The 27,581-nt window shown below is 43.3% G+C and overlaps 1 protein-coding gene across 1 annotated transcript in view; it reads right to left on the reverse strand.

The window, feature by feature from the left end:
• The window catches only part of TNKS (tankyrase), a 302,779-nt gene extending 275,937 nt beyond the window's left edge, over positions 1–26,842 (reverse strand). Inside the window, exons 1-2 of the mRNA XM_050948206.1 lie at positions 26,362–26,842; positions 10,871–11,095 (exon numbers count right to left, since the gene is read on the reverse strand). Of these exons, the coding sequence (XP_050804163.1) occupies positions 10,871–11,095; positions 26,362–26,842 (706 nt within the window). The remainder of the gene's footprint in view (positions 1–10,870; positions 11,096–26,361) is intronic.
• Positions 26,843–27,581: the final 739 nt, after the last annotated feature.

Below are 27,581 nucleotides of genomic sequence, written 5' to 3' on the forward strand. Positions count from 1 at the left end.
TACGCTGGAGGGTAGGGACAGGATACAGAGGGACATAGACAAATTAGAGGACTGGGCCAAAAGAAATTAGATGAAGTTCAGCAAGCACAAGTGCAGAGTCCTGCACTTAGGACGGAAGAATCCCATCCACTGTTACAGATTAGGGACCGAATGGTTAAGAAGCAGGTTTGCAGGAAAGGACCTAGGGGTTACAGTGGACGAGAAGCTGGATATGAGTCAACAGTGTGCCTTTGTTGCCAAGAGGGCTAACAGCATTTTGGGCTGTATAAGTAGGGGCATTGCCAGCAGATTGAGGGATGTGATCGTTCCCCTCTATTCGACATTGGTGAGGCCTCATCTGGAGTACTGTGTCCAGTTTTGGGCCCCACACTACAAGAAGGATGTGGAAAAATTGGAAAGAGTCCAGCGGAGGGCAACAAAAATGATTAGGGGTCTAGAGCACATGACTCATGAGGAGAGGCTGAGGGAACTGGGATTGTTTAGTCTACAGAAGAGAAGAATGAGGGGAGATTTGATAGCAGCTTTCAACTACCTGAAAGGGGGTTCCAAAGAGGATGGATATAGACTGTTCTCAGTGGTCCCTGATGACAGAACAAGGAGTAATGGTCTCAAGTTGCAGTGGGGGAGGTTTTGATTGGATATTAGAAAAAACTTTTTCACTCAGAGAGAGTGGTGAAGCACTGGAATGGGTTACCTAGAGAGCTGGTGGAATCTCCTTCCTTAGAGGTTTTTAAGGTCAGGCTTGACAAATCCCTGGCTGGGATGATTTAGTTGGGAATTGGTCCTGCTTTGAGCAGGCGGTTGGACTAGATGACCTCTTGAGGTCCCTTCCAACCCTGATATTCTATGAGACTTGACAGTTTAGTGAAAGGGGTTCACAGGTTGTTGAAGTTTGGGAACCACTGCACTATTTCCATGTTTAGTCAACTTTTAGATTTTAAAGTTAGCTTTTAAGCTTAGATTTTAGTTAGATTTTAAAGCCAGAAAGAACCATGCTGTTTTAGTCATGTCTACTCTATTAGTCAGATCATGGAATTTCCTCCTCTTCCATTCCCCAATTTCTATAAATAAGTGGGGATGTTATTTTTATGGTGACACCTTCCCGCTATCCCTGAATACACAGATACAACTTTCTAACAAGTAGCATTAAAGTTCATGCACCTTTCCTGGTCATCCCACATTGATGTTGGTGAAATGTCCCTTGTGATCCACCAGTGCTTGCAGCACAATTGAGAAGTACCCCTTGCGGATTATGCACTGGTTGGCAATGTGGTCCGGAGCCAAGATAGGGATATGCATTCTGTCTGTCGCCCAACTATAGTTAGGAAAACCCTTTGTAGCAAAGCCATCCACTAAGATCTGCACATTTCCCAGAGAGTCACTACCCTTGACAGCAGAACATAAGTGATTGCATTGGCTAATTGAATCACAGCAGTCCCCACAGCAGATTTGCCCACTCCAAATTGATTCCCGACTGACTGGTAGCAATCAGACATTGCAAGCTTCTGCATGGTTATCGCCACTTGCTTCTCAACTGTCAAGGTAGCTCTCATATTGGTATCCCTGCAATTCAGGGTGGGGGAAAGAAACTCACAGAGTTCCAGGAAAGAGGCCTTACGCATGCAAAAGTTTCACAGCCATTGGGAATCATTCCATACCTGCAATACTATAAGAACATAAGAATGGCCTTACCGGCTCAGACCAAAGGTCCATCTAGCCCAGTATATATCTACCGACAGTGGCCAATGCCAGGTGTCCCGGAGGGAGTGAAGCTAACAGGCAATGATCAAGTGATCTCTCTCCTGCCATCCATCTCTGTCCTCTGATGAAAAGAGGCTAGGAACACCATTCCTTACCCATCCTGGCTAATAGCCATTTATGGACTTAGCCACCATGAATTTATCCAGTTCCCTTTTAAACATTGCAATAATTCTAGCCTTCATAACCTCCTCAGGTAAGGAGTTCCACAAGTTGACTGTGCGCTGCCTGAAGAAGAACTTCCTTTTATTTGTTTTAAACCTGCTGCCCATTAATTTCATTTGGTGACCCCTAGTTCTTGTATTATGGGAATAAGTAAATAACTTTTCCTTATTCACTTTCTCCACATCACTCATGATTTTACATATCTCTATCATATCCCCCCTTAATCTTCTCTTTTCCAAGCTGAAGAGTCCTAGCCTCCTTAATCTTTCCTCGTATGGGACCCTCTCCAAACCCCTAATCATTTTAGTTGCCCTTTTCTGAACCTTTTCTTGTGCTAGAATATCTTTTTTGAGGTGAGGAGACCACATCTGTACACAGTATTCGAGATGTGGGAGTATCATGGATTTATATAAAGGCAATAATATATTCTCAGTATTATTTTCTATCCCTTTTTGATGATGACTCCTAACATCCTGTTTGCTTTTTTGACCTCCTCTGCACACTGCATGGACATCTTCAGAGAACTGTCCACGATGACGCCAAGATTTTTCCTGACTCATTGCAGCTAAATTAGCCCCCATCATATTGTATCTATAGTTGGGGTTATTTTTTCCAACGTGCATTACTTTACATTTATCCACATTAAAATTTCATTTGCCATTTTGTTGCTCAATCATTTAGTTTTGTGAGATTTTTTTGAATTTCTTCACAATCTGCTTTGGTTTTCACTATCCTGAGTAGTTTAGTATCATCTGCAAACTTTGCCACCTCACTGTTTACCCCTTTCTCCAGATTATTTATGAATAAATTGAATAGGATTGGTCCTAGGACTGATCCTTGGGGAACACCACTAGTTACCCCTCTCCATTCTGAGAATTTACCATTAATTCCTACCCTTTGTTCCCTGTCTATTAACCAGTTCTCAGTCCATGAAAGGACCTTCCCTTTTATCCCGTGACAGCTTAATTTACGTAAGAGCCTTTGGTGAGGGACATTATCAAAGGCTTTCTGGAAATCTAAGTACACTATGTCCACTGGATCCCCCCTGTACACATGTTTGCTGACCCCTTCAAAGAACTCTAATAGATTAGTAAGACACAATTTCCCTTTACAGAAACCATGTTGACTATTGCTCAACAGTTTATGTTTTTCTATGTGTCTGACTATTTTATTTTTACCTATTGTTTCGACTAATTTGCCCAGTACCAACGTTAGACTTACCGGTCTGTAACTGCCGGGATCACCTCTAGAGCCCTTTTTAAATACTGGCATTACATTAGCTAACTTCCAGTCATTGGGTACCGAAACCGATTTAAAGGATAGGTTACAAACCTTAGTTAATAGTTCTGCAACTTCACATTAGAGTTCTTTCAGAACTCTTGGGTGAATAAGAAGTCACCGGGACCAGATGGCAATCTTGAGTTCATCAATTAATTCCAAAACCTCCTCTAGTGACATTTCATTCTGTGACAGTTCCTCAGATTTGTCACCTTCAAAAGCCGGCTCAGGTTTGGGTATCTCCCTAACACCCTCAACCGTGAAGACTGAAGCAAAGAATCCATTTACTTTCTCCGCAATGACTTTATCGTCTTTAAGCGCTCCTTTTGTATTTCGATCATCAAGAGGCCCACTGGTTGTTTAGCAGGCTTCCTGCTTTTGAGGTACTTAAAAAACATTTTGTTATTACCTTTGGAGTTTTTGGCTAGCCGTTCTTCAAACTCCTCTTTGGCTTTTCTTATTACACTCTTGCACTTAAGTTGGCAGTCTTTGTGCTCCTTTCTATTTTCCTCACTAGGATTTGACTTCCACTTTTTAAAGGAAGTTTTTATCTCTCACTGCTTCTTTTACATGGTTGTTAAACCACGGTGGCTATTTTTTTAATTCTATTTTACTGTGTTTCTTCATTTGGGGTATACATTGAAGTTGGGCCGCTATTATGGTGTCTTTAAAAAGGGCCCATGCAATTTGCAGGGATTTCACTTTAGTCATTGTACTTTTTAACTTTTGTTTAACTAACCCCCTCATTTTTGTATATAGTTCCCCCTTTTGAAATTAAATGCCAGTGTTGGGCTGTTGATGTGTTCTTCCCACCACAGGGATGTTGAATGCTATTGTATTATGGTCATTATTTCCAAGCAGTCCTGCTACAGTTACCTCTTGGACCAGCTCCTGTGCTCCACTCAGGATTAAATCTAGAGTTGCCTCTCCCCTTGGGGGTTCCCGTACCAGCTGCTCCATGAAGCAGTCATTTAAAAATTTCTCGATACTTATCTCTGCATTTTGTCCTGAAGTGAAATGTTCCCAGTCAATATGGGGATAATTGAAATCCCCTACTATTATTGGGTTCTTAATTTTGATAGCCTCTCTAATTTCCCTTAGCATTTCATCATCACTATTACTGTCCTGGTCAGATGGTCGATAATAGATCCATGTTATATTTTTCTTAGAGCATGAAATTTCTATCCATAGAGATTCTATGGAACATGTGGATTTGCTTAAGATTTTTACTTCATTTGAATCTACATTTTCTTTCACATATAGTACCACTCCTCCCCCTGCACGACCTGTTCCGTCCTTCCGGTATATTTTGTACCCCAGTATTATTGTATCACATTGATTGCTCTCAGTCCACCAGGTTTCTGTGATGCCTATTATTTCAATATCCTCCTTTATCACAAGGTACTCTAATTCACCCGTCTTATTATTTAGACCTCTAGCATTTGTGTACAAGCACTTTAAAAACTTGTCCCTGTTTGTCTGCCCTTTTCTGATGTGCCAGATTCTTTTTTATGTGACTGTTCATCATCTGATCCGGCCCTTACATTATCTTCTTCCGTCCTCTGCTCCTGAGTATAACCTAGAGATTCTCTATCACCAGACTCTCCCCTAAGAGAAGTCTGTGTCTGATCCACATGCTTCTCTGCAGCAGTTGGCTTTCCCCCCATCTCCAAGTTTTAAAACTGCTCTACAACCTTTTTAATGTTTAGTGCCAGCAGTCTGGTTCCACTTTGGTTAAGGTGGAGCCCATCTCTCCTGTATAGGCTCCCCCGATCACAGAAGTTTCCCCAGTTCCTAATGAACATAAACCCCTCCTCTCTACACCATCGTCTCATCCACGCATTGAGACTCTGAAGCTCTGCCTGCCTACCTGGCCCTGTGCGTGGAACTGGAATCATTTCTGAGAATGCCACCATAGAGGTCCTGGATTTCAGTCTCTTCCCTAGCAGCCTAAATTTGGCTTCCAGGACATCTCTCCTACCCTTCCCTATGTCATTGGTACCTACATGTACCACGACCACCGGCTCCTCCCCAGCACTATACATAAGTCTGTCTAGATGCCTCGAGAGATCCACAACCTTCGCACCAGGCAGGCAAGTCACCATACGGTTCTCCCGGTCATCACAAACCCAGCTATCTACGTTTCTAATGATCGAATCTTCCATTACTAACACCTGCCTTTTCCTGGAAACTGGAGTTCCCTCCCCCGGAGAGGTAACCTCAGTGCAAGAGGTAACCTCAGCACCATCTGGAAGGAGGGCCCCAACTATGGGAAGGTTTCCCTCTGCTCCCATTGACTGCTCTGCTTCTCTGTGCCTTTGTTCCTCCTCAACAGTGCAGGGGATCTCAGATCGGAAGTGGGACAATTCTACAGTGTCCCGGAAAGCCTCATCAACATACCTCTCTGCCTCTCTTAGCTCCTCCAGTTCTGCCACCCTGGCCTCCAAAGTCCGTACGTAGTCTCTGAGGGCCAGGAACTCCTTGCACCGACTGCACACATACGCCACCCGCCCACAGGGCAGGTAATCATACATGCTACACTCAGTGCAATAAACTGGATAGCCCCCACTCTGCTGCTGGGCTTCTGCCTGCACTGTCTCCTAGTTAAAAAAAGGGTGGTTTAAAGAAAGAGGTTTTGAAATGTGGTTTGGATTATAGGTTTTAAGGGGACTACAGGGGAACAGATAGGACCAACAAGGGACCCCCGCTCCCTTCCCGCTCCCCCTCCAAACTCCCCTGCGAAACTCCGTTAGCAGCCCCTGTTCACAAAGCAAACACTATGCCATCCCACCAGTCTGTGCTTGTTGCCGCACCCAGAATCAGCGTTCCACTATATCAACCAGCACCATGCCACCATGATATCCCAATGGCCACATCCCATGCTTTCAGGAACATCTATGTTCAAGCCCTCCTCACAATTGTTCTTGTGCTGCCGTCTCTTAGCCAGGTTCTGCACATACTGCAGTATAATGCGCAAGGTGTTTACAATGCTCGCAACAGCAGTGGTGAGCTGAGTGGGCTCCATGGTTGCCGCGCTATGGCGTCTGCATGGGTAACCCAGGAAAAAAGGCACAGAACGAGTGTCTGCAGTTGCTTTCACGGAGGGAGGGGAGACTAACGACACGTACCCAAAACCACCCGCGACAATGTTTTTGCCCCACCAGCCATTGGGAGCTTAACCCAGAATTCCAATGGGCAGCGGAGACTGCAGGAACTGTGGGACAGCTTCCCACAGTGCACCGCTCCTTGAGTCGATGCTAACCACAGTAGTGAGGACGCACTCCGCCGACTTAATGTGCTTAGTGGGGACATATACAATCGACTGTATAATATCAATTTCTAAAAGTTGACTTCTATAAAATCGACCTAATTTCATAGTGTAGACATACCCTAGGAGAGCCACTTGGTGCAAGAACTCTTGGATTACTGAAGCCTCATACATAAAGTCCCACTATAACCATGAATCAAGGAGTACTTCAATAGCAGAAAACTAGCTTCTTCCTTTTCATTACTTTGATTGCTTCCAGCACACAGAAAGGTTCTAGAAGAATCCAAAGATTTCTCAAGCATTCCTATTGAGACTAATAACAGAGTTCTCTTTACAATAGTTGGCAGCAGTGGTGCAAAGCTTTTGGAAAATATGCCTGGTGTAGACAAAGGCAAAGATATCAAAGGATGTTGTAACAAGTTACGATGCTCCGTCACCATCCATTGTGTCTGGAGTATTATAGAAAAAAAAGCTGCATACAGAAGTGATAAATTCATACAATTTCAGTTGCCTAATCTATTTCAAGATTTACATGTGAAGACGATTAATCAAGGTTAGTTTTCAGTGTTTTGCTTCAGAAAAAAAAAAGGGGGGGGGGAGCTTTTCCTACATTTTGGCCATAAGTATGTCTGCTCTACACCTACACCCAGCACCACAGTTAATATTAAGCTAGATGCAATGTTTTATTGGGATTGGACAGAAACAAAAAGGTTGAATTCTTAGTATGCTCATGTTCCCTCATATTTCGTCTTGCATAGCAAACTAGAAACCTTGGTTCTCCCTATCTTAGCTTTGACAATCACTTCTATGACTTTACAGTGCTCTTTCATGAATATTTAGTGTTCATCCTTGAATTATAGTAAAATGCTTCTTGCTTGGCTCTTCCTTAAGCAAATGAAACAGTGTTCAATCTTGAATAGCAATACTTAAAAGCAAAACACTTCTCATTAGCTCTGGGAGCAGAACTCAGACACTAAACATGCATTTTTCTGACAGATGAGCCAACACAGATCTATAAATATCACCAACTTGCTGTCTAACAATTTTCTTGTTTCTAATGCTTGAGTCAATTTGAAAAAACACAATCATTAAATGGAGTAAACAGACAAAACTTAATATGCATTTGATTACTAAGTAATGAAAACAAGTTTTCAATGCCGAGTCATCCCGTAAGAAATGGCTAGCACACGTTCACTTTTGCTAAGTGTTTGCCATCCTCAGGGATCCTTTGTCATCTTTGTGCTCTCTATCTTAGAGCACCAAGATGACAAAGGGACAGACCAGGTCAGACTACAAGTCATGCGCCACTTTCTCTGAGCTAAACAGGTGCACCGTTCCATTCTGTTCTATACAGCTTCTTATACCATCTTATCACCATGGTAAACAAGCACCTTCCCGTACCACATTAAGCAATATGACCTACACTTGCCACACATGGTTTGTTCTCTCTCATCCCCTACCTAGGGGGAAAGAAATGTGTGAGGTGTGTGCGCACTTCTCATGTGTACACACACTTTTCCATTTAGATGCAAATAATGTTGATGACAATTAAGCAATATAAAAACTATGCAGTAGAAGTGTGCATTTACCATTAAAACTATACAACAACTGAAACCCAGAAACCATTAGCAATCTTCAGATCTATTGTAATCACTATCTAGTTTTTGCTACTTTGCCAGCTTTCCTATCTTGTTGCTTTTATTGTGGCTCTGAAAGACCACAGTTAATAAATTTTCCATGTTTCCTGGCTCATTACGCTGTTCAATTACCAGTTTACTCTCCTGCCATATTACAGAAGCAGCATTCTCATGGTAAGGAGGATATGGACAAAGATATGCAGATGGGAGGAAAAAGAACAAATACGGCAAGTATCTCCCATTTTAGCATTTGGACGATGTTCAAAACAAACAAGAGCCAAAATGAAGCATGTGGGGGAAAAAGTCAGTAGACAGTTTCTAAAAAGTTAAGTTGCTGGTTTTCAGTAGATATTGTAGAGTTCAACAATAAATCCTCATATGCTGTGCCAGTGTTTGAGACACTGTCAAATTCATGCTTTATAATAAAACATACCTGACTGTTTAAGTCTAGTACCGGACACTGATTTGCACAAGTCCACTTCTTATATAAACAATTATATTAATCTACACTTTGGGTAAAAATAGTTACTGTACACTATACTTAGGCTTGGAAAAATCCATTTTTATGCATGTCAGCATTTTTTGTATAATGCCAGTTGAAGTTTATTTGTAAGCATTTTTTTCTGTTTAAATTTTCACAGTTGTGGGACATTATGGGGGAGGGTGTCAGAATAATTTAATGATAGCATAAGTAAGTTAAATCTTTATAAAACATTAAAAACAAACTGTCAATATCACATCAAAACAATACAAAGGAAATATCCTTAAATCAACAAGTCATACCTGTTGTTACTATTCATTCATGAATCCATTCATAACAAGCCTAATTCAAAAGTCTAAAAAAAAAAAATCACTGAATTTTAACTAAGATTCTCAAGCAGCATTTTTATTACCTTTCCTATCTTCAAATTTTGATCTAAACATTTGTTGTTGTGTTTATAGTTAAATCAACATTTATCACTAAAATTAATCCTTCCAAGCCTAAAAATATTACAGAAATATATTTTCAAGTGGTCTGAATCCTTGCTGTGTCATCAAATATTGCTTAAGGCATGAACAAGTCTCCACCAACCTGTCTATCACAGACTGATATTTGCATGTCCTCTTAACACTCAAGCGTTCTGCCATATGTAGAAAATTAAATTATAAATAAATGTATACAAGTCTGCTCTACAGAGTTATTTACTTACAGGACTTGAAGAGATAGGCCCCATATGAAAATAGGAATGGACTTATTAAAATGGGAAAAACAGACAGGCCAGACACTAAGTTGTCTACATTTTGATCGAACTACATCAGAATCATTTCACATACATGTAGAAAAAAGTGTACACTGCAGGTTTCTATGGAATCAGTTAAGCCCTTAATATGGTATAAACTGGAGTATAGCTTTTGAGAAAGAATGATTCTTGATGTGAAGATTTCAAGTGATGGAAAATCTACCCCATCCCTTGGCAAGATATTCCCCCAATTAATTACCATCACTTAAATTTGTTATGCATTCCTGTGCACATCTAGACTCATCTTCCAGCTACTGGATCTTGTCATGCCATTGTCAGCTAAATGAGCTCTCTAGCATCAGATCTCTTCTTCCTGTGTAGCTATTTTTGGACCACAATTAAGTCACCTCTTAACCTTCTTTTTACGGTCTCGTTACAAGGCAAGTTTTCCAGCTCTCAAATCATTCTTGTATCTCTTCTCTGAACCCTCTCCAGTTTTTCCACCACCCTTTTTGGAATGTTGACTGAGAACTGGACACAGGATTTCCATCAGTGGTCTCATTAGGGCTCTATCCACTGGTAATATAACCTCCCTACTAAAAATTTTTATGTTGACTGTCTTTAAGCAAACACTGGAGGTTTTTCAAAATTGGTCCATATAATAAAATGAAGTGCTCTCAGATTACAACTAAGATCTCAAATTTGTGACCATGATCACTAACACGATGTGGCTATATAATCAAGGTTTTTTTTTCCCTCCAGATGTGAAATACTGACCAGACAATTTCACATGTCTGACTTCAGAAGGAACTTTCAAGCCAGTTTGCACATTTAAAAATTAAAAATAAAGAACTCTGCTTGAAGAAATTACTACTAAGCAGGCTGAAAATATATAAAAATGAAAGATATTACTGAAGAGTATTTACTATGATCTACATACATTTAAAATGATTGAAATGCTCTATTTTATTTTAAATTACTTTGGCTCTAAGCTACAGCACATGCTGAAAATATGTAACTGTGTTGAACAACTTTCTCTCGTAACTAGTCCCTCAAAGCTTTCAAATAGTAGTAAACTGGTTAGCCTTTCATTTCTTAACACAGGAAATACCTGTTTTCACAGTTTGAAAAATACTTCAATGCCAGGGTCAGCCTCAAAAAGCCATGATGTTATCTGAAGTCAAATCTTCCATTTTATTGGCAGAGTTCTCATGTTATGTTTCTGCCAAAATGGTAAATTAACTGCATTAGACTACTCCTCCATCAAAATTTAGCTCCTGTCACAGTTTAGCTTTCCAGACCGCAAGCTCAGAAAACACCATGTTATGAATCCTGCACGTCACTAAATTTTAGGATACCATCTCTTTACTTGTTTATGGGGGGAAGGGGAGAGACCCTTCTTAACAAGGAAGAGAAAAGCAACTGGCCCCTTGTCTATCAAGTGGAATGGAAACAGTCACTACAATTGCAAGCAATACAAGTTCACTGCAATATTAATGTGTTTGCATTTAAGTAAATTGATGCAATTAATGACAAATACTTACCAATACACACATCTATCTTCCCTTTGATAGCAGCTTCATGCAGAGGAGTGTAGTTCCAATTGTCTCTGGCATTTGGATCTGCACCTTGACATAGTAACAGACTAACCACCTCAGCATGACCAAAGGAACAAGCATTATGAAGGGGTATTAGCCCTCCATCATCACGAGCGTGAACATTGGCTCCTGTTTGCAGCAAGTGTTCTACTACATCCTTCCTTCCAAAACCTATGAGAAGAAAGAAACCTTTGTTAAATGTCTGTCAACAGAGTCTAATTAAATATCTATGTGGGCTAAGAAGTATGTTTTAGAGATAGGAACAACCACATGAGAATTAAATCCATTTTTAAAAGCATTTCAATCATTTGGTCATAAACACAGAATGTTCAGTACAGGCCAAATATATTTCCCACTTGCAAGATGCACTTAGACTGACTATGGACATATTTAAAATAAATTTAGGTAATCAGAGGAATGTCCGCTAAACTCATGTGCTTCCAGAGCCTCTTGCAGAAACACGTTCTGGAGCACAGAGTCTTACTGCCCTTTGGGGCCCTTTCTGAGAAGACCTTGTAGATATCACAGCCTTTTGCACCAGCTTCAGATGAAGAGTGCTATAATCCCATTCTTTAAGAAGGGTCCCCTATCTTGGGCAAGGCCTAAATTAAAGATTCAATGAAATGATCAGAGTGAAATAGTAAAAACAAACACTTTTCCACCTAACCCTATCATCAAAATAAAAAACTATTTATAGTTAAGTTTGTTTCTTTAATAGTGGATGAAGGGAGAGAAACTGAAGAACCATTAAAAGGTGGCAGTCTAGGCAATGGAGGACCTGAGGGAACTGCAATCATAACTGCCAACTTATGGCTCAGAAGCACTCTGAGGTTGGGCTCTGTGAAAACAGCATCAAAGGGAAAATAGAGTGCCTTAATATTGAATGCTAATTGGGGATTTTAACACGTCTTTCTAGAGCTCATCATTACATCACACATCCCAAACTCATGGTCATGGGGAATCAGAGAGTTTGTTCTCTAGAATCCAAGGCACCAATCCAAGTGCACGTACACAGGCAGTATGTCCCAGCAAGAAGATAGCAGTTAATATTAGGACTCTCCCAAAGACATCTTAAGAAGGTAAAAGTCAAAATCCTAACTTTTTTCTTTATTTCTCATTGGGGGGGGCAACAGGTTTGGAAACCTCTCTTCTGGGTCACATCCTACTCTTTTTCAAATATTGTGTATTCTGGGATGCCTTTTCAAAGAGCACAACCGACTAAATTTTAATGTGGCTAACATCAACACTGATTAAACTAGTTACCGCTGTTAGACAAAAAGGAAAGAAAGTGTTGCTGGAGCCTCCTTTGCATATGCAAATTATGACAAGCAGCTGGACAAAGCAAAGTTTCTTCCAAAACCCACTCAATCTGTAAAATGGAGATCCCACCATGTCCCTCACTCAGTTTTGCCACGAATTAATGAGTTGCATGAAACAATGAAGATTAAAAACAAGAGTCTAATTAGCACTTTTTTGAAGTCTTGTTTCCAGTTCTATCAATGAAGCTTTTTAATTCAGGAAACACGTGAGTCAGAGTTGGAATCGTTAAAGAGATTGTTTATTGGTCTCTACAGAACTAAGAAAAGTCTTTGTCAAGTTTAAATTGACTTCAGGGCCTTCTTTCTGATCCAGCAAATGAACAGAAGATTCTGTCCAAGGGAGAACCCTAAGCCTCAGGGAAAGGTTAGAAAGAGACTCTTGCTGGAGTTGGAGGGGGGAAGGGCGATCTTTGGTAAGTTTATTAGCATGTGGTATAGGTTCCTTCATTGTTTTTAATGTTTTCTTTGTAATGCTTTCACCTTAAGAATAAATGTGCTTGCATAAAAATGGTCATGTTAACGTGTAACTGCTGGCAATTACTTTGTTCATAGTCTTTCAAGAGTAAGCAAACACTGACACCATTCTCATTAAGCAATCTGGCTAGCTAGCAATAATACTGTACACAGCGAACTGTGCAGCCTGAAGTACTCCCAGAGGTGATGGTGGGGAGAAGAGGGAGACAGACATGTACACACACACACACGCAGGTCTCCACCCAAGACAGGTGAAAGCTAAGCAGCTGGGAGCCTAGAGTGGGTGCTATTGCTGCATCACAGAGAGGAACACAGAATCAGTTGCCCTGAATTGAGAGTTTTGTTTAAACCTTAAAAAACTTTTTGCATCTCCAGATAGAAAGTTGATCCATCTAGCAATTTACTAAACTTGAGGCTTTAATTCAAAATCTTCCACTTAAAGACCTTGCACAGATGATCAAGCAAAACATTAAGAAAACAACCTTCAACAAGACTTGAAACCAGTGGTTCTCAACCTGTGGCCCTTTACGACCCAATCAGCACATAGCTACGGCCCACGTGACATCCTCAGGGCCATACAGGTAGCATACAGGTATAGTGTGTGGATGCGACCCACATAACACAGAAAGCTGCATACGCAGCCCACAACGGTAAACAGGTTGCTAACCACTGCTTTAAACCAAGTTCACCTAGGCACTGAAGTCAGTGGCAGTTGGTAGGTGCTTAGCACTTCCGAAAGTCTAGTTACCTATTTAGGTGACTAACTAGTCTTTATCATTAAGTCTTGGCCCACATGCTTTCTGCAGGTAAGAAACGAAAATTATAAAATACTACAGTATATCCATACCCTTGCATGAAGTAAGAAGAATATGTCTTCCCCAATTAGAGTATTACACTTGATCTGAGCTCATAGAGCCGAGAAGCTACATAACAAGTTTAGTTATATCACACAGTCAGATAATGCAGTTGTATAATTTCACTTGTCTTACTAAAAAGCAGAAATTTCCATCCGGTGTTGACAGGTACCCCAGGTAATGTGGGAGCGTCAGCTTGTTTGGCTGAGCCAATGGCACAACTCATGGAATGTGCGAGCCAAACTAGCTAGTTCTATTTTCTTTTAAATTAACTATAATCTCAGTTTTACTCTGATCACAATTTGCTGTAAAACTTTGGTTTTCAGTTTTCTAGGAAAGATTTTTATTTCAATTATTTTCACTGTATCTTTTACCCTCTCTTCCACATTACAGATTACTTGCTCTTAGATTTGTATTAGTCTGTGGTGGGGCGGTGCCCCACTCCCTGAGAAAAAGGCTGGAACAGGCCTTTGAGGCTGTGCAAGCTGGCAGCCAATCAACAGAGGCCTGTTAGGAGCTAAACAGGGCTGGGATAGTCCCTATAGAAAAGCTGCCTTTCCCTCTGCTAGGCAGTCTCTTCCTGACTGCCAAGGGAGGAGGACTGGCTCCTGGACTGAAAGATAGCACCTTGGACAGAGCAGTCAGAGAATCATAGAATATCAGGGTTGGAAGGGACCTCAGAAGGTCATCTAGTCTAACCCCCTGCTCAAAGCAGGACCAATCCGCTAACAGATTTTTGCCCTAGATCCTAAATGGCCCCCTGAAGGATTGAACTCACAACCCTGGGTTTAGCAGGCCAATGCTCAAACCACCAAGCTATCCCTTCCCCCAAAGTGCTGGGGAAGGGCAAAAGGAGCTGAGGAGCTCCAGCCAAGGAAAACCCCAGGCTGCCAGCCTTGCTACAAAGGGCCAAGCGAGAGCACAGGGCCGAAGGGGAAGCAGCCCAGGGACGAAGTCTGACAAGGGGAGAGAAGGAGAGCAGGGAGGCTGCCACTAAAGGGTCCCAGAGTCAGGACCCAGAGTAGCAAGTGGGCCTGGGTCCCCCACTTCTCCCTTGTACTACGCATGGCTGACGAGGAGTGTGGCCTGATACAGGCTGTGCCTGTGACAAAGGGGCTAGACTGTGAGGCTGCAGCCGACCACTAGAACAGTTGCAGAAGGAGGACTGCTGATAAACACCAGACCTCCAGAAGGGGGTGAAACCAGAGCAGTGAGCACTGACGAAGGGCAGTGTCCTAAAGAGGATACCGCTGAGTGAGGAGCAACACAGGTCCGGACACTAACAGGGGAGCAGATCACGGATAGGATACCACCGGCAGAGGGCACCCTGCAGAGGACAGAGCTAATTCCCAGACGTGCCAGCAGGAGGTGCTGCAGGGGGGAGTCCCAACCCCATCACATAGTCCCAAAACTTCTTTTTAAAAGTCTAATAAGAATATGTTCTCAAGAAAATGGAAAAGCACAGCTGATCTGTACCTGAGCACTGTCATTATGTCAGATAAAATAGTGAAAATGCACTGAATAAATGTAATCCCATTTCATTACTTTTTAGAGGACCAAATGTAGTTCACATCAGAGCATGTGAACGTCTCCATTTCCAAGCACTCATCTTATTAATAAAATGGATGTTAGTGTCAGAATGGTTTCCGTGGTATGCAGGTACTTCAAGCTAGTTTAATTTGTCTTTCCAGTTAAGCATACTGAGCCAGATTTTCCCCTCACATAACATCATTCACGTCAGTGGAGTTGTGTTGAAGCTAGTCCCAGTTCACAACAGTATTAATAAAAAAAGAGAGAGAGAGAATTAAGCCCACTGGCTGAAAATAAGTGCATTAACTTAACTGTGTCTAGAAACTGAATCAGACATTTTCAGTGCAGTGTACAAGCTTTCCAATAAAATCGCAGGTTTCACAGGGGGGAGGAGGGATAGCTCAGTGGTTTGAGCATTGGCATGTTAAATCCAGGGTTGTGAGTTTAATCCTTGAGGGGGCAATTTGGGGATTGAGTTGGGAATTGGTCCTGCTTTGAGCAGGGGATTGGACTAGATGACCTCCTGAGGTCCCTTCCAACCCTGATATTGTATGATTAAATAATCTAAGTTCTATGTTCTTGTATTTTCTCATTCTCCTCCTCCACACATTTTAAACATGATTTTGTTGTACAAGACCACACTATTCAGAAAAATTAAAAAATAGGCTATAGCTGAAGCACAGAAAGCTTCATGTCATTAAAAGTTAATACAATTCATATAACTTAAATATTGAGAATGATCAGAGATGTTTAAAATGGAAGTCTGTCAGATCTATTAAATTTGTCCTTGGGATTTTGCCATCTCACAGCCCCTAATCATGCAAAGGGATCCAGTCCATATGGGCATGAGTCTGGTGACGTGGATCCCTTTGCAGAATTAGGGCCTTGGCTTCTAGAAGTGTTTTAGCCTCCGCAAAAAGGCATACTTCAAACATTCTTCTTTATCCTCCCACACCATCAGGTGCATAGGGCATCCAGATTCCACCCTTGATTTCAGTTTGTTGCTGGTCTGTTCTGAGTGTCATACTGATGATGCGGCTTCTTTCTCCCTTGTTCTGCACAATTCTTCTCTAGGTTACCCACTTCTCTTTCCAGGTGGTGTCCACATTATTACTTGATGTGGAAGTCAGGCTGGTGGCATCTTTAAAGCAGGTCTCAAATATGTCCATCATTGTCTGACCATATTTGATGCTTTTGGTTAGTTTGCTCTCTTTAGAATTTCTGATGTTGCCAGACACTTCCCAGTGAACTCTGAAGACCTTTTCTAGGCTTTACTTCAGAATGAGTTGATCTTATCCATTTCTGTTGTAGATTCTCATGACTCTGCTCCACAAAGGTGGACAGACAAATTAAAAATTCATACTTATATCACTGTCAGTCATACTACTTTTCCAAATCTTTTCAAGTTTCTGAAAGTTGTTTGCTGCTTTCAATATACACGGCTTGACATACAGCATGGTGACACCATCTTTACACATCTCACTCCCTACACTGGTAAAGTGACTTGCTACTTCTAGTGTCTCTCCATCTACTCTGTTGCTTTGGGGACACTGATAGCCATATATTTTGTCTTCCCTTTGTTGAACTAATAATTTATCTGCCAAAAGCTGGGTCTTTTTGTCCCTTAAGTGATGTGTCGGGAGTAAGAAGCGAGCACCTTCTTTTGAAAAAACTCTCTTTGAAAATAAATGTGGCAGCATTAAGACAACACCCAGAAGAAAGTGCCACAGATGACCAACTGACACAGATTTTGCATCTGGTATAGATTTGCATGAGAAGGAAGCTGCTATAAACGTGAGGTGTCTTGCAGAGGACCCCGGGTCTCATCTTGTCAACATCAGAGTATTGATCTGGATCAACAGAAGCCCAGCTCCACCCCTCCCCCATCTAACTCACCTGGCCAGTGAAGTTAACAGGAGCAACTAGTTGGTAACAACAAGACAAAGTATGCATGTGAGTGCATGAGTGTAATCATCATATGCATATGATACAGTGTTCACTGATACATGTATTACCAATAAATGTGGCGCTATGCCTTATCCCCTGCCTTCCCCACCCCCCACAAAAAAAAGATCCTGTGCAGTACTTTAAATACAATAAGATGTCTGCTGGAACTAACAAGGACTGTACCAGGGGAAAGGATTGGGGCTAGACTCCTGTCTGTGAAAGAAACTTATTGAAACATCTGAGGGTAATCAGTTTCTTAATGTATTAGGCTTAGATCTGCATGTTTTTGCTCAACGACTTACTTTGTTCTGACTATTATTACTTGAAATCATTTAAATCCTACTTTTTATACTTAGTACAATCACTTTTGTTTATTAATTAACCCAGAGTAAGTGATTAATACCTGGGGGAGCAAACAGCTGTGCATACCTCTCTATCAGTGTTATAGAATCAAAGCTATCAGATTTGGAAGGGACCTCAGGAGGTCATCTAGTCCAACCCCTGCTCAAAGCAGGGCCAATCCACAGACAGATTTTTGCCCCAGATCCCTAAATGGCCCCATTAAGGATTGAACTCACAACCATGGGCTTAGCAGGCCAATGCTCAAACCACTGAGCTATCCCTCACAGTCTTAATTCCCAGGCAGACTGTGACGAGCTACAAAGAGACCTTATAGTAGAATTTCCAAAGAAAGGTGTCCTTACTAAATGCAATAATGAGCGAGGAATCATTACTCTCAGTGCTTGGAAAAAACATGTGCAACATCATCCTGGAACATATTAAGAATCAGATCTCCAGCTTAGAGAAGGAAGCAGGTTTTAGACCTCTGAACCATATCTCAGACATATTTTAGAATAAATTCTGGAGTGGCAAGTGTGATGGGTTCGGTTACAGGGACCCCCTTGGGACTGTCACCAGATGTGCTGAATTTACCTCTGAGCCTATTTTCCTTGCCAGCCTGGGATTCCCGAACCCCTTCTTGTTGAGCCAGACATGCTAGCCTGCTGCAACACAGACCCAGGTCTGGTCCACGCCCTCAAAGCTGCAGACTTTAACCAAAAACTGCTGAGTAGGTCACCTATCTCCAGCATCCAAACACCCAGTTCCCAATGGGATCCAAACCACAAATAAATCCATTTTACTCTGTATAAAGCTTATACAGGGTAAACGCATAAATTTTCCGCCCTCTATAACACTGATAGAGCGATATGCACAGCTGTTTGCTCCCCCAGATCCATTTCATATCTTAAGAAAGTTATCATGAAAATTAACCTGCCCACACAGAGTCTACTCACCCATCCTTACCACAATAGTGGTATCCTATCACCTATTCCATAAAAACAAGTCACTCAGCCCAAATACAGTGTTGCAATACTGATCTAATAAGTTTCTACTGTTTGGCCTTCTTTGGCATAAAGAGGCAGCCTTAAAAAGTAAGTTAACACTGCTAGAAGTAAACCATCTAATAAGAACAGAATCACTATAGCGTCTTCATTCTTTTGAGATAGCTGTCTTACAAAAGGCGGGGGGGGAGGCGAAGAGTAAGTCTCATCTTCAAGCTATTTCAATTTTAGAAGAGAAACTTCTTTTCCTTGATCTTCAGATAAACAAAATTACAAAGTATCTTCTGGCAACATTCTTCACTACTGCTTGTCATGCACTAGGGAGCCCAAATCCAGCACTCCAAGTTCTTCAGGCTTTTAGATACAAGCGCAGCGACAGCAGGTAAGAACATGTGATACTCCCTATAGGTAGGGATGCAATACCCTTGAATCCTTACAGTCATAAGAACAGCCATACTGCATCAGACCAAGGGTCCATCTACCCCAGTATCCTGTCTTCCAACAGTGACCAAAGCCAGGTGCTTCAGAGGGAATGAAGAGAACAGTTAATCATCAAGTGATCCATCCTGTCGCCCATTCCCAGCTTCTGGCATACAGAGGCTAGGGAAACCATCCCTCCCCATCCTGGCTAATAGTCATTGATGGACCTATCCTCCATGAATTTATCTAATTCTTTTTTTAACCCTGTTGCTGGCCTTCATAACATCCTCTGGCAAATGGGGGAGGGATAGCTCAGTGGTTTGAATGTTGACCTGCTAAACCTAGCGTTGTGAGTTCAATGCTTGAGAAGGCAATTGAGAGACCTGGGCAAAAATCTGCCAGGGACAGTACTTGATCCTGCTAGTGAAGGCAGGGGACTGGACTCAATGACTTTTCATCCCTTCCAGCTCTATGAGATAAAATAAATATGGAAATATACCTGTTTTTTATATTTATATTTAAAGAGTTCCACAGGTTGACTGTGTGCTGCGTCACTTCATGACGGAGCAGAAAATAAAGACTTCCCATAAAAACACTCAATGCCTCAAGGAGACACTGCAGTAGAAGTGTAAAATTAACGAGATTCTCTCAACATTGTTTACTACCAAACTCCAAGGAAATTCCCAAAGAAGCCACCTCCAGAGAAGCAGAGTATCAAGGTATTTTTCCCTTCTCTGAAGACACCATTTCTGCTGGATTTCTACTCTTCGATGGGAATTGACTTGGTGAATGTTTAAGAAAGCAAACTTTACAACTCTGACAAACAGCAAGAACAGGGCCAATGGCAACAAAGTAAATGCTAAATATAGAAGAAGGGTAAGAAGGCACCTCCATAAATGATACTGTTATAGCCTGTAAGTTGCATCCAAAAGCGAAATACTGCAGTGTGGCCAACTCAAAAATACTGATCACCAAAAAGATATTCTAGAGGGCAGGAGTGTTTGAGCATCACTGCTTCAGAAACAGACCAAACCCAAGCCAAGCAATCATGCTTTGTAGAGTATACAGAGTGAAGACTACAAGGTTATTTTTCCTACGTCTGAAATGAAAACCCCCATTAGCGAATGAATTGAATGAGCCTGGTCATGGCCAGCCATTTGACATGATCTTTTAGTGACAGCACTGCCAAAAAAAAGATGTTGACTAGAAATAAAGTTGGGTGGACTTTAAGCACTTTAATCCACTTAAAACACAGCCCCAGTCACTGATTATGTGGGGTAAGTCCCCATCAGAATGGGTACATGGATGTGGTAAGAAGGCTGGCAGAACAACACTCACTGGGATGAAACCACCACCACTTTAGAGAGGAATCTCACACGAGTCTGTAGCACCACCTTACCCTTGTAAATATTCAGTACCAGATGGATCGCTGCAGCCTGTAATTCATTCATATTACATGCTGAAGACATGGCCTCTACAAAAATGGCTTCCCCCAGCTAAGAAGTTTGGGCGCCCAGTTAAAGTGGCCCAAAAAGTAGCTTTCAGCTTCACATTAATATCCCATCACACAAATAATAGAGGCTTTCAAATGAACCATGTCCTTAGAATGTCTGTTTCCATTAATGTTTTGAAAACCCAATTGTGAAAAGATTCAAATACCTTAACTCTGCTCTACTATTACTGTGTACCATCCAGGCAAGTGAAAGCCCTCACCAGTTACCATGCAGAACTTTGCTTTAATTCCTATAGTTAACAGAGCAAAGTTCTCTGCGCGTTATAAAAAAAGATTTCAACAAGTTCCTGTGTTCTGGGAAACAGATACGTTGAAAAAAAACACTCCAAAATTGATAGACAGTGAAGTTCTGTAGAGTGACCAAACCAGCAAAATGAGCGGGTACAGCAGTATCTCCTATGATTGTCTACTGATTTGGTTGATTTTAGGTTGATGAGCAGACAAACTGGCAGCTCTGTGCTGAGAGAGAGGAAAGGAGGCTGCCACAAAAGAGTCACACAATACATTTCCTTTATGAAAGTTGGAGCAAAATAAAAGCCCCTCCTGCTCAGATGTATGTGATACTTTGACAGTCTCTAGATCATTCATTCTATCCACAACGGCTAAAAGGGAATTCTTTGGGCTGTAAACAAAGAACAGGATTTCCAGCTCAATTACAAGAGTGAATAGTACAGGTACAGTGGGGTTTTCAGTTGATGAGTAGCTAATTGTATTAGATTCATAGATAAGGCCAGAAGGGACCACTGTGATCATCTAATCTGACCATCTGTGTAATAAAGGACAGAGCACTTCCCTGAATTAGTTTTGACTTTTAGGAATATCTTTTAGGAAAACATCCAATCTCAAAAAGCAGCCGTACGTGGCCCATACTAGGAGGGAACAAACCACATGTAAAAATTTCAAGCCTGTTTTTACATATTGTATCTCACTGAGAACCAGCACACTATTTACCGCCAAAACACAGTGTAAGTGCTCCCAAACAAAAGGGATACACAATTTCACAATCTCCCCTACACCTACTCCAAAGCTTTCATTTAACAAAAATGAAGTCTCTAGACCAGAGGTGGAAAAACGTTTTGGCCTGAGGGTATGGAAATTGTAGTGGGCCAGGAATGCTCACGAAATTGGGGGTTGGGGTGCAAGAGGGCATGAGGGCTCCGGCTGGGGGTGGGACTGAGGAGTTGGGGTGCAGGAGGGTGTTCCAGGGTAGAACCAAGGAGTTCAGAGGGCGGGTGGGGGATCACAGCTGGAGCAGGGGGTTGGGGCATGGAAGGGGCTCGGGGGGGGCAGGCTCTGGGCAGCGCTTACCTCAAGCAGCTCCCAGAAAGAGCAGCATGTCCCCCCTCTGTAGCTCCTATGTGGAAGCATGGCCAGGCAGCTCTGCGCACTGCCCTGAGCAGAGCACTGCCCATGAAGCTCCCATTGGCTGTGGGGCAGCGCTTGGGGTGGGAGCAGCATGCAGAGCCCCTTGGCTCCCGCTAGATGTAGGAGCTGGAGTGGGGACATGCCGCTGCTTCTGGGAGCTGTGTGGAGTAGGGCAAGACCCCAACCCTGCTCGCTGGCCAGAGCAGGCCAAGCCCCAGACCCTACTTCCCGGCGTGAGCTCGAGGACCGGACTAAAACATCTGAAGTGCCAGATGTGGCCCCTGGGCCACTGTTTGCCCACCTCTGCTCTAGACCATCTTACTGCAAAAAATATATATAACTTTCAAAACATAAGTCTGTCACTAGGCTTACAAACTTGGCATCTGATTTTAGAAGTTAAACAAAAGCCAGAAGGAATAATCTAAGAAACATCCAGTCTTTGCCAGCTATTCTTTCTCCACCTTCTGGCAGCCAGAATCTTCACCCTCTCCACTAATGGAGGCAGAGAACACAGGCAAATAAAATTCACCCTCACTCCCACACGCACTCCTCTTGAATATCTGCTTGTGAAATTCAGCAGCTCACTTAATAGCACCAGGGGAGGAAAATAAATATGGCCCCCAGCCAGCCCTTTAGCCACCACTGCTGCTCCCCCCTACAAATGCATACTCCCCTTTCAGGGAGATGAAGTTCCTCAGTGAGTGGGAAGAAGAGCATCTCCTGTCCATGAAGAGATCCATAGTCCCAAAAGAGGGAGCTCCAGAAAGATATGCTCCCTGTGCTACCTGAATAAGGAAATAAATGTGACTCACTCACCATCCATCCTCCTGATGTGGTGGAAAGACTCCACCATCCAGATACTGCCTAAAAAGTCACTTTTACCCTATTGATTGCTGATGAATGGAGCTATGCTAAACTCATCTCAAGCCTCTAAAGATGTTTCATCAGCAAAACTAAGCTGATATATTAAACTTAATTGTCTCAACAGTGTATCTTGAGTTTTGCGAATAATTGCTCCAGAGTATTTTGCACTAGAGAGAGAGAAAAAAAAAGCATTGATTCCTAATGTCCTTTTCTCAAGGGCTATTTTTCTTCTCTTTCCCTTATGATAGAGAAAGATTTGTGAGCCTAAAAACTTCATAAAGTTAAAAAATACTGATCTCAATGCTTTTTACTAAAAAACCTGAAGCCAAAAGACAACTATTGTAATAAATTAATTCTTCTAATTTGTCACTGTTGCTAAAGAAGCAATGTCTGAACATGAATAGTCAACAGGACTGTGAATTGGTGAAAGGGGGTGGGGGGAAAGAGACCAAGGCCCAGGAAAAAGAGTGACTGGAGAATGGAGCTTATCAACAGCCAGAGGCAAAATCCATATACAAGTGACCGCTGGCTGGGTTTGGGGGTTTGTTGGGTTGGGTGTTTTTTTTTTTTTTTTTTTGGGCGGGGGGGAAGAGTTCCTTCTCTTTTATGTTAGTCAACAGTGCCACTGGTGTTTTTCTCATCTATCATTTTCCTGTTTGAGTTCATTCAAGAGTATAGTGACTGTCTGGTTTCACCCACATAGTTGGTACTTGGGCATTTAGTGCACAATCACCATTAGAAATCAGATGTCCATGGTTGACATTTGCAGACACTTTCAAAGGCAGGACTCCCAATACAGAAGTTTATTCTAACACCTTCCCAACATATAAACGAGATCCACTAGTACCTAATGTGATTCTTATCAAACTACGATAACTTACATGGCACCTAAAAAGTGTCTAATCCAGGGGTTCTCAAACGTCATTGCACTGCAACCCCTTCTGACAACACAAATTACTACATGACCCCAGGATTTGAAGGCTGAGCCCATCTGAGTCCTGCTGCTCTGGGCAAAGGGGTCAAAGCCCGAGCCCCACCACCCTGGGCAGAGGGGCCCAAAGCACTTCACCCCCAGGCAGGGGGCCTGTAACCTGAGCCCCACAGCTCAGGGCTGATGCCAAAGCCTGAGTCCCAGGGTGGTGGGACACAGGCTTTGACCCTGGGCCCCAGAAAGTCTAACGCCAGCCCTGATGACTCCATTAAAATGAGATCGTGACCCACAGTTTGAGAACTGCTGGTCTAGTCTACAGATACAGGCACAGACAGAGTTAAGTTTGATGTTGAATCTTCCAACAGTAAGTTTCCTGCACTTTAAACAAGTTTTTGTTCTTCTGTTAGAATGTAATATTGTTAAAACTGTTTTAAAGCGCAACATTCTCTCACATAAGTTTTGTTCATTTTCCCCTCAGTTCAAGCAGAAAAGTGTTTTTCATGTTGACAATCCAAGTGGATGATTAAGTTTTGCTTGTAACTTCAGTGACACCTGTGTTTCACTAGTGATGCTCAAGAGTTTAGGTATGTATGAATTATGCTGGTGAAGCTTTTGTAAGCTTGAATTCAGGATAAGCAGGACACAGCTGAGGCCAGGTGCTGGCACCATCATGTCACACAACGGACGCTTGACAAAATTACCACACTTAGTGATTGACATGGGGGGGGGGGGTTATGTCATTCAGTCATTCAATTTTTTGAAAAATTACCACAGACCTCAAAAATTTTTACAATGGACACTTGCGTCCGTGTACGGACATGCTGCTGACCCTTGGGGCATGTCTATACTGGAAACTTCAAAGCGCTGCTGCAGGAACGAGTGCGGTCACGAGCACTTCTGGTAATCCACATCCACAAGGGGATTAGCTCCCCTCACTTGAAGCCTGTCTACACTAGTGCTTTAAAGTGCTCAGACTTGCTGCACTCAGGGGGGTGATTTTTCATCCCCTGAGTCAGCAAGTTAGAGCACTATAAAATTTAAATGTAGACAAGCCCTTGGTTGAGGTCTCATGAAATTTATCACTTGATCTATAGAACATAAAGAGTTTACAAACAATAAGCCCCATATTTCAGGGCTCTTTAGAATTAAGCTCCATCTTCATACCCTTTGAGGATAAACTACTTTTACAAACTCAGCTAATATGAAGCTCAGGAGCTATAGTAGCAGCACTCGGGGACTCACAAGACTCAGGATGTGGGCTCCCCAGAGCACCACTTTTTGACTCTTTACATTGACATATTCAGAATAAGCAAAGCAATGTTAGCGCATTCCTTAAAAGTGCTGATTTTTTAAGCAAATCATTTTAGTGTGGTTAGTCCAAATGACATTTTAAAATGTAAATACTGATCACTGTGTACACATTCAAATATATTTTGTATTATTAAATATTTTAATAGTAATGCCTAGAGGCTGCAAGGTATAGAGCTTAGCACAAAAAAAAAATACAGGATGTGCCAGAGAATTCACGATCTGCACAAGAGCCAAGTCCAGAAATCATGTTAGTGGGCTGGGGCTATGGCTTATTTTGAATATCTTGCACATTTTATTGTTATCCCCCCTTCCCTATTTGTGTGTTTTTACACAAGTGTGTCATTTTCAATAGCCAGGACTATGTTCTTTGGAGCAGAATCTCGCTTTTTACTACATGCCCACACAGACACAGCTGAATGGGGCCTAGGCTGATGCCCTAGGAACTACTGTACTACAAAGATCATCATCCCCCAAAGGAAGCTGGAGACCAACTGTGTTCTGACAGTGCCCCAATATTACTTTCTCCCCTAATTATATGCACACTAGTCGATTAACTTCTTGTACAACTAGTAAGGAAGAACAGTTTCATGGGCTATCATTATTTTCTCCATGATCCTTTGCCCCCTCCCTTTTTTTCCCCTTACCCAGTGAATTCAAAGTATTATTTTTTGCCCTTGTTTGGGGGCATATATCGGAAGAGCCTGTTCTCACTTGCCTCCCCACCTGCAGGTGCTATGAAGATTCCACCACTAAAGCAACTCTTGCGCTCTAGAGACCCTTGTTAACACAAAGATGGAAGTTGATGTCTTGGACCTCGTGGTGTGGAAACACTGGAGAGCTATTTTTACACAAGTCCTCTTCAAACAGTGTGGAGATAGTATCTGTCCCTTCTCAACAACCAGGAATGATTACAGGACACAGACACAACATCTCTCCAAGCAAGCATAATCAGAAGACAGTGGCTCACACTGACACCAGGAATATGAGTTTGAAGTAAGAGCTTAGGCAGAGAGCAGTTACTAACATCACTGAGGGCTTACCTTAAGAATGTAGTAGTGCTTACTGTCACTAAACTGCTTTTCTTTAAGAAAAGGCCATTGACCTACACCTACTCAGCAGTTTGTACTGAAGGGCTACAAACTTTGTTTTTAATTAATGTCTAAGTTACAAAGAAAAGGGCCTGTAACCTTCACCAGGAAGATAAGGAAAGCACAGAGTCATCCACAGATACCAAAAGCTTGTTCTCCAATCTGTAACACTGCTGACCTGCATTAACACTTCCCTGTCAAGTCACGAGCAGACCAAAACTCATGAAGGTTTTTTTTTAAATGGGGGCGGGTGGGTCGCAGGTGGTTTCAGAGACTCCAAGGCAGCAGTCGGAAGTGTTCTCCCCAAGCTCACCAGCCAGTTTTACCTTAGAGTCTGTTCTAGCCCAGCCCATGGGGGATCTCAACTCCATACTCATCCTGGGACCTAGCCACCTCCGCAACCCCACTGGGGCAGGTCCCCCGGGCCGGGCCGCCCACCACCAGGGAGAGCGCCGCCCGCGCTCAGTGCCCCGCTCACCCGCGGCGAAGTGCAGGGGGGTGGATTTCCTTCCCGCCATGTCCTTGGCGTTCACGTTGCCCGTGTCCACCAGGCGCTTGACCCGGGTCACGTCTCCATTGCGGCAGGCTTCCAGCAGCTCCCGGAAGGCGCCGCTCCCCGCGCCCGGCCCGGGCGGCTCCGGGCTCTCGGCCGCCGGGCTGGAGGCCGCCGAGGACGAGGACGAAGCGCTGCCGCTGCTGGTGGCCACGCTGCTGCTGCTGCTGGAGCCCGAGGCCGGCGGGGGGGCGGCCCCGGCCGCGCTCTCCGGCGGCTCCGGCGACAGAGCGCGCTCCGCCTCGCGCCCGCCGCCCGAAGCGGGGGCCTCGCCCTCCGGCCCGGCCAGGCTGTGCCGCTGCGGGCAGGGCGCGGCGCCCGCAGGGGAGAGGCCTGGGCTGCGCGGCGGGGAGGCCGGCGGTGGGTGATGGTGGTGGTGGTGCTGGGACCGACGCGGCGCCGCCATCTTCCACTCCGGCCCTGTCACTGCGGCAACGGAGCGGTGCCCGCCCTCGCTTCCGGCGGGCGCAGCCAATCGCAGCTCAGGGCGCCCGGAAGTGACGCGTGTTGTTGTGGTGGGGCAGAGGAGAACAAGCTGGGGCGGGGTTTGCCCGCAGCTTTTGGGGCCCGGCGGCGGCCTGGCCCCGCCTCTCCTTCCGCCAGCGGCGATGGGAGGAGGTCGCGTGAGGAGAGCGGGGTCCGCGCGCCACGCCCTGGCTGCCCCTTGCGCACGTGGCCCTGCTCCTGCTCCTGTCACCCCCTTGCACTCACGCCCCACGTATTTCCTACAAATACATTAGAAGCGAGTGGGAGACCAAGCACAGGGTAGGGCTGTTACTCAATGGGGGGGGTCTCAGAAATGATAGCGGGAGATGTGGAAATGGCAGAAGTGCTTAGTGACTCATTTGTTTCGGTTTTCACCAAGAAGTTGGGTGATGTTTAGACACCAGTGAAAATGAGGTAGGCTCAGAAGAGGCTAAAATAGGGAAAGAAGAAGTTAAAAATTATTGGGACAAAGTAGATTCTTCAAGTCCCCAGGGCCTGATGAAATGCATCCTGGAATCCTCAAGGAGCTGACTCAGGCGATAGCTGAGCCATTAGCGATTATCTTTGAAAAGTCATGGAAGATGGGAGGCATTCCAGAAGACTTGAAAAGAACAAATCATAGAATCATAGAATATCAGGGTTGGAAGGGACTTCAGAAG

The sequence above is a fragment of the Gopherus flavomarginatus genome, chromosome 3, assembly GCF_025201925.1.
Source record: "Gopherus flavomarginatus isolate rGopFla2 chromosome 3, rGopFla2.mat.asm, whole genome shotgun sequence".
NCBI lineage: Eukaryota > Metazoa > Chordata > Testudines > Testudinidae > Gopherus > Gopherus flavomarginatus.